The sequence below is a fragment of the Corapipo altera genome, unplaced genomic scaffold, assembly GCF_003945725.1.
Source record: "Corapipo altera isolate COAL_440 unplaced genomic scaffold, ASM394572v1 116, whole genome shotgun sequence".
In the NCBI taxonomy this organism is placed as follows: domain Eukaryota; kingdom Metazoa; phylum Chordata; class Aves; order Passeriformes; family Pipridae; genus Corapipo; species Corapipo altera.
Window position 1 is genome coordinate 915,102 of NW_020884953.1, and position 15,079 is coordinate 930,180.

The 15,079-nt window shown below is 39.3% G+C and overlaps 1 protein-coding gene across 4 annotated transcripts in view; it reads right to left on the reverse strand.

Annotated features, from left to right (window-relative positions):
* The window catches only part of TFAP2D (transcription factor AP-2 delta), a 46,917-nt gene that overhangs the window by 21,582 nt on the left and 10,256 nt on the right, over positions 1-15,079 (reverse strand). For all 4 annotated transcript variants that reach the window (XM_027663447.1, XM_027663449.1, XM_027663448.1 and 1 more), the window contains 2 exons: positions 8,673-8,838; positions 5,855-5,973 (listed from right to left, as the gene is read on the reverse strand). In XM_027663447.1, coding sequence (XP_027519248.1) covers positions 5,855-5,973; positions 8,673-8,838 — 285 coding nt within the window. The remainder of the gene's footprint in view (positions 1-5,854; positions 5,974-8,672; positions 8,839-15,079) is intronic.

Consider the following 15,079-nt stretch of genomic DNA (forward strand, 5'->3'; position numbering starts at 1 on the left):
TTCTGAGCAACCTAATCAAGTGTTTAATTATTAATTTAATTTAATCATTAATTCCCCAGTGCTGATTTCTCCCTGTTTGCTACAATCTGACATGAAAGGACAGATAGAACTGCAATGGAGATGGTGAGGTGAATCCCATCCCCAGCAAGGCTGGGTGTGCTCTGCACAGATCTGGCCAAGACAAGCAAGAGGAGAACTTCCATGGAAACAGTGGTTCTGTGCCAGGGACAGCATTAGAAATAAGGAACCACATTCACTGACCTTTATTCCAACTCCATTTTCCCCCTTTTCAGATTTTGTTGTCTCCCCTTCCACCACTGGAATTTTTATGAGAAAACCACCTTTTGATTCCACAAACCAACACTTTGCTATGTGTCTATCTGTCCCAGCTGAATTCAGGTAGTAGCAAAATACCTGCACCACTCCCAGGCAACCTGTTTGCTGATCTCAACCAACAACAACCTTTGCAGCTGTAATCAACTCTACAGCAAAAAATGAAGATTATAATCAAAATCATCTGCTTTGTTTGGATTTTTTTAAAGATGATTTCCAGCATGCCTAAAAAGAATAAGTTAACAAGCAACCACTCTCACCGAGTTGAAAGCAGAAATGGTTCCCATTTAGTTTACAGCTTCTAGAAAAGTAATTTTTAGTGAAAACAAAATGGACTTCAGTGATATGTTAAAAGTGAATCAGAATGAACAGACATAGAGCTGACTGCCACCTTTGTGTTTAAAACATATCCCAGACTTCTTCACAGATGAGAAAGAATACAAATTCAAGCCGTAGCTATTAAATTCCTGTAGAGGTGCTTCAAAATTTCTATTTCAGCTCTGCTTTTACTCTTACTCAAATAAAGACTTGAAGAGTAAATCAATTGCAGAAGAGCACCAGGTTTTTGTTTTCAACCAAATTCCATTAAAATACTTGATAGGTTTCTCTTCCTTCCATGCTGGAAGGAAGATAAAGTCAAACCCTTTTGGAACTGTCATCAGGTGGAATTACAATTCTCCAGACAGCTCTATCATGGTCCCAGTCAGACCCAGTAACAACACAAGGAATGTAGACAGCAAAGAATTTAAATATTTAGCCATTGGAAAAGTGGCTCTCTCTTCTAGAGAGCAAAACTTTATGTGATGAAATGGAGGCATTTATTTAACACAATCAACAGCAAAGTGATTTAAATTTGTATGTTTTCATTTACTGTTAAAAAAGGGGATAGAAAACGTGAATTGTCATTCAAACGTACTTACAAAGACGGTTTATATTATTTACTAAAGATGAGAAAATTATACTAAACTGTTCTGATCATCTGAGAAAATTATTCAAAAGTATGAAATTTGTCTGCAGCAGGGATTGTGATTGAATGCTAATGGTATATGAAGAGATAAAATCATGAAGAAAAAGAAACAAAACCACTAATCTGCTGTGGATATATACAGGTAAAATGTAGATACAAATATAGCGCTTATTTTGGTGAAATAATAATTAAAAGTATTTTAAATAGAAATTAAAAATATTTTTACTGGAAATAGAAAGCTGATGTATACCACAAACACACATTAGAGCTATGTATATTTATTTATATAATCATGCACTTCTATATGCCATAAGGAGTAGACATCCTAAATTACATCTTTAAATTCTAAATAAAAATAAAAATAAAAGTTTGGACATGAAAACACTGTGCAGAACACGATTTATCATATGTCTGTGTTGAGCAAAGATGTAATTTTGAACCGGAACCCAATGATGACTTGATATTTAGAAGTGGATTGTGATATGCTTATTTTTTTGTGACTAAAGGTCCCTTGGATTACTATATAGTAGGGTATAAATCTGCTTGGTGGGGGAAAACAAATTGCCATAGAATATATTCTTTCTTTTTCTACATCATAATTTGGGCAAACATTTATTTTAGGGGAAAATGTGCAAATGTTGGAAATATAGATGAACTGACCTCTTTTACTTTAGATTTGCCGCCTTCTGCCTCGTTATTGACATCAGCGTAGGAGTCACACTAAAGGTACAAACCTCTAAAATCCCTTACTTTTACAGTTAGTTGCCTCATTTCAATCTAAATCCAATCTAAAAATCAAATTCCCCTGTGTGTGACATCCCCAGCTCTTTCCCCCTGGAGAGGCAAAGAGCACTTGGGGATCGTGGACTCTCCTTAAACCCAGCACTCGGCTTTGCAGCTCCCGGCAGCGCTGCCTCTGCTCTGCAGTTTGCCAACTGACCCGAGAGCTTTCCATGATGGAAAGGGACAGTTGCTGGAGCAGAACTGGCAGAGACAGCTCTGGAAACCCTCAGCGGAGAGACCAGACGAGTACCTTGAAATGTTTCTGTGGGCAGGTGCAAGGAGCAGCGTGAGGGTCCCCTGGGTCCTGCAAGAGTGAGAGATGCTCCTATGCGGAGTGAAGGCAGGAGCTGCGTCCCGGGAGGGGGACACTCGGCGTCTGAACCTCCCACTCTCTGCTCGGCTTTGCCTCCTCCGGATGCTCTACCCAGCAGAAACGTTACTCAGGGGGAGGAGGGACAGGCGGGAGGTGGAAGGAAAGTTTATTCTATTTGTAGGGTGAGAAGGGAGGAGGAACAAGTGGAAGGGTATTTAAACAAAGGCTGGTGGGGGAGAAACTGTGGCAGTTGAGAGCAGGATGAAAAAAGTAACCACTGACCTATTTTTCTCCAGAGTTTTGGTCCCCAAATGAGGAATGCCATTAATTCTGTGTCTAGGAAATTTGGTTTGACAGGAAAACAAACTATAGATATTATCATAAGTTATTATAATTTTATTATTATTAATTTTTTATCTGATGGCTTTAAAATCATTCATGCATTGCTTTTACCTGCATCTGCAATCACATTTGTGCTGTCTCTGCCTTAGAAGTGACATGTCCAAAGAGAAGTGGACATCTCTTTTCACATCCTTCCTTACTGCCATTGGAGTGGCTTTTGACTATTTTGAGCCAGCGGTAAAGCTTAGCCTTGGTAATACTAGAATTTAGTGAAGGAGCCTTTATTGCATTAGCCAAGATGTAGGAATGTTCCTTTTGGAGCTGGTAAGAAAAATGACCTTTCCCTGCATCTAATCCAGGCACTAGAGGGCATCCCTCCCCTACAGGTTGCACAAGGATTTGTCCCATTCTGCTGAGGAGAGTTCTACAATACTGACTTCATTCTCCCTGTCCGTCTTCCCACCCATTGTACTGATTTATGTGGATGACAAAAAGAGCAGAGCTGATCTGTCAAACAGTTCCTACTTTGGTCTCCACAAATCCCTACCAAAGACACTAAAGATACAACCTGACCAAAACAAGAATAACAGTAAACATCCAGCAGCAATGCTGAACTCTAAAATAAATACATTTGCAGAAAACAGAAGGACACAAATTCATTTTCATAAAGTCACTTAGCAGTATTCCCAAAAAATCAATTATTTTAGTCTGTTTTAGAGGAAAAGAAATATTAGTCATGCCAGAGACTTTTGAGATGGTTTTGGTCAATATACCTATTCACCATACAACTAATTTTGTCTTTTCTAACATCAAACAGATATTTGAGGTTGAGCACACTCCTACCTTTCAGAGATATTAAAGGCCTTAATAAACTGAAGACTGTGAAGACATTTAATAATAATAAATTTAGAACCATCTAAAGTAATCAAGAGTGACACAATCCTGCATCCTTATGAGATGTTCACACAGTCTAGCATTTAATAAGACCAATAAATTATTATTTCAATTTCTGTATTGAAATCACACAGAAAAAGCTAATGGTGCTTTCTTTATGGGTTCTCTAAACCACAGAATAAGCCTCTGTCCTTCCATTTCTGCCTCCTCCAGCAGCAGGAACCATTGAGGGATGGGTTTCTTTGCAAAAACCGTGATATAATTTAGTTACCCTTGGAAGGAGTATCTGCATGTCCAGAGGGGGAACAGCTTATACAACAAAGAATTCAATAAGCACTGCCAAGTTTGACTCAGGATTGGTTACACAAAGAGAAAATGAGATTTGTTTTGTTTTCTGTTGGAATATAAACACACATGTTGGTGCCATTCTCAAAAATTCCACTAGATAAAATTCATTATTAGCATGTCCAGGCAAAAAGGTCTCTGTCAAAGTGAGCTCAGCCACCTCAGTATTTATCTTTAGGACTCACAGTAAGGCAGCCCAAGAACAAAAGCAACACCACAGGCTCAATAACAGGTTTGCTACTGGCTTTGATTAAAGGACAGGGAGGTGAGCACAGCTCCATTCCTAGGAAACAGGAATTTAATCCTGACTTACAGTAAAGGAACTTTGTCACCAATACCAGGCCAGCAGTTGGAAGAGGGCTACCTCACCTTCAGTCTCTTCTGATGAATAATTGGCCAAAGAATCATAGAATGGTTTGGGTTGGAAGGGACCCTAAAGACCATCTAGTTCCAACCCCCTTCCACTCTCTTAGGTTGCTCTAAGCCCCATCCAATCTAGCCTTGAACAGTTCCTAGGGTGGGACAGTCACATCTTCTCCAGGCAAACTGTGCCAGGGTCTCACCACACTCACAGTAAAGAATTTCTTCCTAATTTCCAAATCTACTCTCTTTCATCTTAAAGCCATTTCTCTGTTCACTAATTAAAGTCATAGCTGTGTTTATTCTTTCCTGATCCAAGATACCTGAAGGACTGTGAGGGTCAAAACAGCCCTTGCTCCTCTAACCTGGTACCTTTTCTAAGATTGTAAATCTGTTATGGCTTTCCCTTTATTACAAGCAGGTGTGATATGGACACACTTGTATTTCCAAAAAGCTCCATTGTAGTTCTTTGTGCTCAGTGGCCCCTGAAAACCTCAGTCCCTTGTCAGAGACACTGAAAAACCTCCAGTGTTGAGGATTCAACACTATTTCTGCCTTGAAGGGTCTCCATCCTTTGAGATAACAAAAAGACTCAGTAGACAAGGTCTTGAACAACCTCTTCTAACTGACCCTGCTTTGAGCAGGAGGACTGGACTAGGAGATGACCAGAAGTTCCTTTCAGCTTCAACCTTTAATTAATTCTCTAATTCTGTGGTAATATGTGCTGAGACCTCAGCCTACTCATCCAGATCTGTATGGACCTTTCAGGGTATGATCGTAGAAGGCAATGACCTTTAGGATGAGTTGAGTTCTCTCAACATCAAGGAGGAGGGATCTGAAATTCCCAGAGCTGCTACTTTTAGCCAGACAACAAACTGGGTACTTAGTGGATTCAGCCAGAGTAGAAGAGGTGCAGGTAGAGTTTCTTCCCTTTGCCTGAGGGGTTTGAACCTGAATCTCCCAGCTGGAGGTTTGAAGAACCTGACAGTATTTGGTGAATGGTATTTAAACAACAAATAAAGGCCAAGAAAGTATCTCCTGGGACTGTCTAGAGTTTATCTGAAAACAGATTTCATTCATTTGTGTGTGGGGGGGAAAGGCTTGTCTAAATATTGTACTTTCTTATGGGAGGAAAAAAAATCATCACATTTTTGGACCAGCTCCAGGAAATTCACAAGTTTAAAAAAAAAAAAAAAGAGGATAAACAAACCTACTTATGGAGTTGGTATAAGACATTCATCTCTCTCATAAAAACATTTGAATCATCGATTTGTAAGTCAGATCCCAGCACAAAAAGCACAGATCAATGCTGAGGAAACTGCAGGACCAAGACACTTGCTGGGGGCCAAGATATCTCAGAATGAACTTTCATTTTGTCACTCATTCTGTCTGTGGCTTTAGGCAAGCCAGTTCTCCTCTGTATACAAAATACAGATTATGGGATTTAACACAGTGGCTGAAAAGAGTTGGATACAATGAAACATTTAAATTATGGTTATACTGTATTACAACCTTACCTTCTACCAAGGAAGTCAAGAGTGTGACATTTGCTGCTTTTCTTCTTCCTGCAGGCAAATTCAGTCCCAATCTGTCTAATTTTTCTCTCAAGCAGCGTCCTCCATTCTTAGATTTTGCTCTATCATGAGAGAATTGCAGGAAAGAGAGACACTTCTCATTATTCTGCACCTTTTTCCCATGTTAATGTAATTTCAAAAATTGCACACTCTTTGTTGACAAATGTGTGGGGTAACGCCTGTGGCAGTGACATCGGTGGAAAATGTTTCAGAGCTGTATTCTTAATGTCCTACTTGCCCTGTGTGAGTCTTTGACGTTGGTTCTTTGACAGAGTTAAACATTTTAATGCCTGTCACAGGGGCATCAGATCTTCAGACTGAGCTTTCCACCTGGTGGAGCTCAGTATCCTGATTTGGGCACAGAACCTGGCATTACAATAACTAAATATAAATATTGACAGTGCAAGCACTCATATCTGATTTAGTCAAGCCAGGTTTCAAAGACAAACTAGAGAGAATCATGACCTTCTAAAATTACATTAGACAGATATCCAGCATGAGTGGACTTTACTCATCTGGCTCATCTGACCATTAAAGGAAGACAGAGAGCTACTTAAATGTAGATGTCTGTGTGGAACCCACATCTAACTATCCCTCAATAATTTATGTAGAGACCTAGGTACTTAAAAATGTTATCTACAAAGCCCAAAACTTACAAGGAAAAAGGATAAGGCAACAGGAAATGCTGAAGCTAAAATCCCAGCCATCATTGGTTATTTATGCCCCTGTCCCAAACACCTGTGTCCTTGTTCTCACAGAGTGGTTCCTGGTGCATCCAGGTGCTGCTTTTCTGCAACACATCAGTGTTTGAAGCATTTGAGACATATTCACTTATGCAGCAGAAATAGGTACGATTTCTTCCTCAGCCTGAGGGAATTTTAACCTGTGTCTTTTACAGGATGCAGCAGCCAACTGCCAGCAAATAACTGATGTTAAAATGCTTAAACAGTGAAGAAAGCAGTGACTGGAACCCAGATATCTCCCATCCCAAATGAATGACTTGTCCACTAGATAAGACTCACCACCACAGTTATACCTTTGCTTTTCTACAACAAATAATTAACCCCAAATGAGACTGAGGGGCCATCAGTTTAGAAAAAACAATTGCTGAGTATTTAGCACAACTAACCAGATGTTTTGAGGTGCAGGTTAAAGTTGCTTCAGGCAGAGGAAGGAACCAAACTTGGAATGTCACCATTTGGATATATGTTATTACCCATTAAGAAATACTACAACTCTGACCATGTTGTTTGTCAGGAGATGTCTTCTGAGAAGAATTTTTTCTGAAGAACATTTTGTTCCAAAGGCAAGCTATTTAGGAAAATACGTAGCCAGTTGCTGCTGACAGACTGCAAAACCAGCCCTGCCAGGTCTCAGGCAAACCATCAGTGAGATTTGGTTTTGCTATATCTTTGCTGGTCAAATACAGGGTGTTTGAGCCTGTTCTTTAACTGTGAAACCTTCAGTTATAACCTGACCAAATCTGTTCAATTATACTCTCTGCTTCATAAAACAGAATTAGCACATCCAAGTTGCTGGCTAGGACTGGTCCCTGCCTTTTGCTAACTCCTGAACCATGGCCATGGTTGATTTGGGAGAGGGAATATTTAGTTTGGGTCAAAAAGTTATGGGAAATATTCTAGCATTTTGATAGAAGAGAGAAATGAACCCCCACATTCAAATCGATGTCCTTGAATTCTCAATAGCTTGTAGTGTAGTGATGAGGTCTGCAGTGTGAGTATTTAAAGTGAATATTCACTGGAGGTTTCTCCAGTGTGAAACAAAAAGAGAGGAAAGTTTTTGTGGGTGTCGATTTTGGATTTCAGTGCCTACAGAGGCAGTTAAATGGGGCTTGTACCCTGAAAAAATGTTGTGATCTATAGTCATTATTCTCCAAGATGGCTCGATACAGCTCCTGAATGCCCACATCTCTCAGAACACTGCAGGTTGGTTAAAATGACTTAAAGTATAAGTGTGAGGATCAGTGTGGCCCTCAGTGACAGCAGTGAAATAGCCCATGACTTTCCAGCTAGTTTTGATCAAAGAGTATTCAAGTAGCTCATGCCATCTGAGCTGACGCCTCGGGGACACCGCGACTCAGATATGCCGGCCTGAATTACAGCTACCTCCTTGTTTTCCACTTGCAATGTGAGGCACAGTCTGCCTCTCTCCTCATTTCTCTCCTGCTCTCTGCAGGTGTCTGCTCTGGTCAGCCAACGGTCAGAGGCAAAACTGCACCCAATTACTTGTTTCTCCTCCAGTATCTCACAACGAGAAAAGTCAAACCAGCTTATTCTGTCTTTTCTGTGCTCAAAAGACATGCCAAGGAGAAGGGACGAAAAAAGGCATCCTTACACCTCCATATTTTAGGCTTTAATTGAATCGGGGCCGTACCTACACTTGGTAAAACAAGTTTCTCAGCAAGAAGTCAGATTTGTAGCTCTGCTGAAATTTTCCACACATTTTTCCACACATTAAAGCTCTTTTTTTTTTTTTTCCATTCAAAATAAGGTAAAGCGACATCTTTCCATGTCTGTGAACAACTGAACTGAGGGGGTAAAAAAAAATCAGTTTGATGAAAAATTTGAACTTTCTAATTTACTGAAAACTTCCCAGTGTTCCCTCTCGATCCATCCCATCCTGTTTGCCCAAATACTACCACCTATCCAAGCAAGGAAAGAGAAAATAGCCTCTTTGTAGAAAATAAAATTACAGAAATGACAGCACTGTCTAGGACTTACTACTCTCACCTTCAACTTACCTTCTCAAAATCCCTCCCAGGAGGGAGGCGTTGAGGCATTCTGGGGGTGAAAGGCGCCTCTTCACCTCTGCAATGGTCACTTTGTACTTGGAAGTGGAGCTGAGGAGAGACAAGCGACCGGGGACAGAGCAGAACAGGTCTGTGGGGTTCACAACACAAGTGCCACCTACAAAAAAAAAAGAAATATTAGAGCGGAGAAGACCTCATATTCCGTGTTTTGGCAAATGCAATCGTGAAGAACAATTCCGTTGTTTACTTGTGGTTGGTTTTGTTTGGGTTTGATTTCTCTTAGGGGGTGTGTGGTTTGGTTTTTTATAGTATTTGTTGTTTGATTTTTTATAGTATTGTTGTTTTGAGAAAGATGAATGAGTTGATATTTCAGAGTGGGAAGAGTGAATTGTTAAATCTCACAAACTTTAAAGTCAAAGTAGGTCATTATGGCTATTTGATATAATTTGATTTCATGTTCAGTAAAAAGTACCTATTATCACTAAGGTCTATTCTATCTAGTAGGATTAACAAAACCAGACTGAACCATATTTAAATATCACTCATGGTTTTAAAAAACACGGTTGGTTAAAAATTTAGAATGTTGGTTCTAATGAGAAATGTTAATTTTAATTCTCACAGCAGTATTTAAGATTATGAAGATGCAAGAACACTGTAGGTTTGCAGTGATTTGCAGCAAGAACAGCTTTGCACACCTTTGAACTCTCATAAATTCCTTCCAAAGTTAGGTCAAATCCTCAGCTGATATTAACGATTGAAATCTATTGAGCTACATCAGTTTATCTCAGGTTAGTTCTGGAATTGTTTATTTCTTGAGAGTGGCAATTACTTGGCCTGGGTCTAAAAGTGCTGAATTATCACCAAATCTTTCAGTCAAGACTGTGATCAATAACTCCTCAGGCAAAACTGAGCTTTTAACTTAAAGTTAATATGAGAGAGAGAGAGAAAAAGAGAGAGGGGGGGAGAGGGAGAACTTTCTCTGCAACTGATCCAAGAGAGTAGAACAAATTCCCAGGGAAAAAGAAGTAAACTTAAGGACTAGCACATATTTCATCACCAAGTGCAAAACACTTTTCTTTGACCTCCCTTCTCCAACCTGACTACAATAAAAAATTCTGTGGAAGAATTAAATCTTACCACTGCATGCACAATTCTTCTCTGGGGAAAAGATGAGAAAAAAAGAATGAGCTGCATATGACAGTGATATAAAATATCATATAGTTCAGTGCACTACTACAAGGAGTTCAGGTGGTTTATGTGAGAATGGTGATATAGAGACCTTCTTAGAGCAAAATTAATCTATGCTTATTATTCATGTTTAAAGGAAACATACTGTATTTTTAAACTACCATGATATTTTCCTCTTTCCCACAAACACCTTAATCTTTTTTCACTATAAGAGCTCACATTTTTATGCTTGAAAATTTTAGTTTATAATCCAAATTATGTAATGAGAATAGAATAGAACAGAAAAAGAAAGAAAAGAGAAAAGATCACTTTAGACAACATCCTATACCTTTATCTTCTTCCACACACAGTTCCTCCTAAAATTAAGGTGACTCTGTTCCACTTCCCATAGAGACAGACTGAACGATGAAACTTCATTAAAAGCAAACTATTGCTTGCTTACATAAGGCAAACAGAATTTCTTTCCAAATATTTCAGCTCTCAAAGGTATATTTAAACATTTGTGCTGACAGCAACACCAGAAAAGAACATCTCTTGGTATCAATCCCAGATGGATGAGATCCTGACTCACTACAGCAGGGTATTTTATGACTTTTCTAATTATGTTACAGGGCAGATATTAGTGTCCACTTCTCAAACAGGATACAGAGACAAATCGTGCATCACCAAACGTATACACACATCAAGGGCACTGATGCACATTTTTACACAGCTCAAAGCTGCAATTAATGAGCTCATATGCTCAAATACAGAAATCTGGTGCCACATGCCTGAAATAATTTTGAGTTTGTGTTGTTCTGGAGGGGTTTTTTTTGGGGGGAGTGGATTTTTTTTCCCCTAGAAACCTGTAAATATTTTCAAGCAACGTTTTCAAACTTCTGGTCTGTCAGGTACATTTGTGAAGAGCGTTAACACTGAGTAGATCTGTTTGTTTGGCATCTGCCACACAATACATGTACACACATGTATATATATATGTGTCAAGAAAACAGTGGCACTGTGTACATATTTGTTTACTTCAGGAAGTCTGTAGATTTTACAATGAGTGAGACTGTACTGAAATCAGTGTCATATTAAAATTTATCTTCTTGCCAGGTTAAGCCAGTATGTGCACTCTTTATGCCAGATAAATAATTGTTCCTTTAATCCAAAAACCTGTTACCCTGCAGCTGCTCCTACCTTAACCAGAATTTACTGGAACACTTCTCTTTTCTATTTAGTAGAAAGTTGCTTACAGTTTGAAATATTTTAAAAAATCATGCCTGAGCAACGTGACCTCAAATAAAGCAATTCCAGGTAAGCCAGGTGTGGGTTAAAAGTAAAAGAAAACAAGAAGTCCAGGTCATTTGCTTTCCAGAAACATGGAAAAACAAGTTGTAAATTACAAGAAGGCAAAATCTATTGCATATAATTATTTCACTGTATTAATTATTCATTGACACAGCAACAGAGAGTGGTGTGATGCTTTCTAGATGAAGCTCTTTGTCACAAACTCTGTGTGTTTTTGAAGGCACAAATACCCTACTACAAACTCCACCTTGGAGAGGATATGGATGAAGTCCTGGCCTTTACACCACATGGTAAACAGAAAAAGGCATGTAGGGCTGATGGAAGGAAAAAGGAAAGGAGAAGGGCAACCACACAGGCAGATGAAGGATTAGGTTTCTTGTTAAACACACATGCTCTGGTGTATTCCTTCCCCCATATTCTGATCACGTGTTAGAGAGCAAAAATGATTTTCTGAAGCAGTGCAGCTCAACATGAAGATGATGAGATATGTTTGAAGTTACACTAAACAGCAGTGGCAACAACCAGCTTATTTTCCCATCAACCCAGTGCCACTGTAGGTGCTGTTGGAAAAATCAATTCTCATTTAATTATTGAGCCAGTCTTGTCCCATCAGGGTATTTGAGTGGTGGGATGCTAACAGACAGAAGCCAAAGAAGCAGAAGAAATTGTCCTCACAAATAGAATGTCTTTTGTGAGTCTAGAAGTTCAACCTGGAGATCTCTATTCCTCTTAGCAGCTTTTACTGGCTTTAAAAATCTTTACAGACTAAATTCTGGTGCCAGGATACATAAAACCCCCTCAGCTCATAAAAGGAAGAGCCACACACACACAAACAGCAAAGTAATGTGCCCACCAGCATATATGGAGAAGGGAAAACTGTGGCCACTGCTTGCTGACTGGTTACCCACAGCATTGGTCCTATGGCAAAGCTGGGAGAAAGAAATTAGAGCAGGCAGACAGAGGGATAACCAGTAGGATCATCCAGTAAATTGCCTCAGCAATTTTGTGCTCTTAGTACCACGTGAAATAGGCCTGTGAATGTTAAGAAGACTCTTTTAAGGACAACTGTTTATTCCCATAGGGAAGTGATTACATGGTCTGGTCTGACTTCATCTGTTGCCATAAGATACTGTGTTAGAGATGACTGTAAATGGTGATGGTTGTGCTCTTACAGCCACAGAGGCCTGAAAACACAGGAAAGACAAGATTTAGATAAAGGGAGAATATATTTTATATTACAACTGATAGATTAGGAAAAAAAAGAAAGAAGGGATCTTTCAGATACACAAACCCTTCGTTTGAGCTCCTTTCATCCAACTCTACTCAATTAATTCTTTCTTCACGACAGAGTTTTACCCTCTAATCTTTCATCTTCATGTTGATTTTAATAAATATGATGGTCTCAAGGAAAAAGATGGGTGAGGAAGAGATGTGCTTTGTGCAACCTACCACATCAGGGTGAAAGACCCCAAACTGCCATGTACTGAATCACCATATCACCTCAGGGGATCATATATAACCTGATCTAGTTGAAGATATTCCTATTACACTAGGACTAGATGACCTTTAAAGGTCCCTTCTAACCCAAAATATTCTGTGATTCTAACCTATGATTATTTTCAAAGGGATCCGAGGGAGAGGAATAACAAAAGACTAAATTCATAATTCCTGGATAACTTTTGGGGCCCAATCCTTTTCCCTCCTACTGTTTAATGCTCAACACAACAAACTCCTTCGCGTGAACTGCGCTTTGGCTTTGTTTCCAAAGTCTAGAATAAGCAGAAGTTAGACCATGTGATACTGAAAAAGGTAGTCAGAGCAAACATTGGGAGAGTATTTTCCCTTCCCTATTCCTGTCTCCCCATCAAATAGCACGTCACTACAAAGTGCCCACATGAGCTGATGATGGGTTGTGTAGGTGACAGCAGCGAGAACAACAGAGCCAAATTCTAACCCCACAGTCTTGTCAACACAATGAAAATACCAGTAGCCCACAAATCAAAAAGATCTTGGGCTGTTTTAGTTGCAGGTTCCCTTTGTGTGCATGAGGAGGACAACAGGGTGGCTGGAGAGTGGTGATTTATTCTGATTTACTTATGCACTTGGGCACCTGCTGAAATGTAAGGCTCCGTGACACCCTCAGAGTTAAATATCTGTGCATCCTTTCATTCATAAAACTCATATTCTGACGTATTTTTATGCTTTTCACAAACACTGTTTTTGTTTTATTTGTAATGAGAGAAATATCAGTTGATGTCACTAGATGGTTCTTCAAATAGAATTTTTTTTTAAAACTGTGTGTCTATAATTTTGTATAGATACATCCTTACACTCTGCAAAGTCATTTCTTATTTGTTAATCGTAACAGGCACAATATGATGAGTATTTTATATTCATTCAATAGTAGCCCTTTTCTCCAAGATATTCACCTGTAAATATCATGCACTTATGTAAGGAAACATCATAATATACTGGTGACAACAGTGCAGAAGCACTGCTTATTTTGTTTTTCAGGATATACGTGTTTGTGTACTTGTGTACATTATTAAGTATAAGCACGGCTGAATGTCGACAGATTAATCTTATATAAAATATTAAGAGCATGTTATGCTTTTTGTTAGTCTATTATTTATATCTACAGGTGTTGTTTGTGGGATTCTTCAGTTTACAGTATACTTTCTGCCCTGTTCTGAAATTCTGGCAATTTCTTACAAAATGAAAGTGTTAGAATCTGCTTCTCCTTCACACTTTTTCCCTAGCACACAGTAAGTCTAAGGAAGCAATAAGCAGTGCAGAGTTTATCAGTATTTAATACCATGTTCAGTTCCCAAAGGTCTATAAACAATCTAAGATATTCTCCAAATTATCCTCACATGACCCAGTCATTATTATCAGGAGATAAATATTCAAAATTCTACAACTCATCTACATTTGTCAGGAAAAATACCAAGTACTGCTTTTTTCCCCCCTAGTTATTCTTTTAAGTTAATAAACTTTGCATCATGTAAATAGTCATAAAAAGCGGTTTGTTCCATGAACAGAAACAATTCTGAGATGTCCCTCACTACAACATTCATGCCAAGAAAACAAAGACATGCCTACATGCACCAAATATGGGGGGTTTGTTAAATAGAAACCAAAAGATTCAGTAAAAGCAAGGGTATTGTCAGCAGTTTTTAAGACCAACCTCTTACCTACACTGTGTTTTTAAGGTTATTAAGAGTGGTAAGAGTTTTAAGTTTAAATAATATTTAAAAAATAGCTTGGGAGAAACAAGGTTGCAAACAGAATAATACAAATAAAGGGAGTTGTTACAGGAACTCAACTTTAAAGGTTGTATGAACATATAAGAAGATCTCCTGAACCCAGAATCAACCCTCCATCATCGAGATGTGTCAGCACTGACACAGGAGAACTTCTACAGCTCCTGGGCTGAAGGACAAGGTCCAAAACAGAGCTAAAAGACAAGAAATCTGTTTCGTTCTTCTTTTCCGTACACAAGCCATAAGAACTAATCAGGACTTTCCAATGGCTCTCCCGGCCCTCTCTGCACCAGTGGCTTGGGAAAATCGCCGAGTGCTGTTGGACAGTGTCCGTGACCCTGTGCTGGTTCCTGCAGGATGAAGGCTTGGGGAGTCTGTCCGAGGTGTGAGTTGTGTGTGTGAGGGTATGGGACAGGTGTGAGGATGTGGGACAGGTTTGAGGTTCTGTCCGTGGTGTCCCACGAGTGGGGTCTGTGCGGGGCAAAGTGAGGGATGTTGCCTCCTTCTCTCAGGAGGCACTGACTGGTTGTATGTCGTGTCTGTGTGTCTTGTGTGTATGTTGTGTGTCCATTTGTCATGTGCTTCTACACACTTTGCTCCCTGTGTGTGTTCCTGAGGCTGTGGGACCACAAGGGCAGCTCTGTGTGGAACATCCCG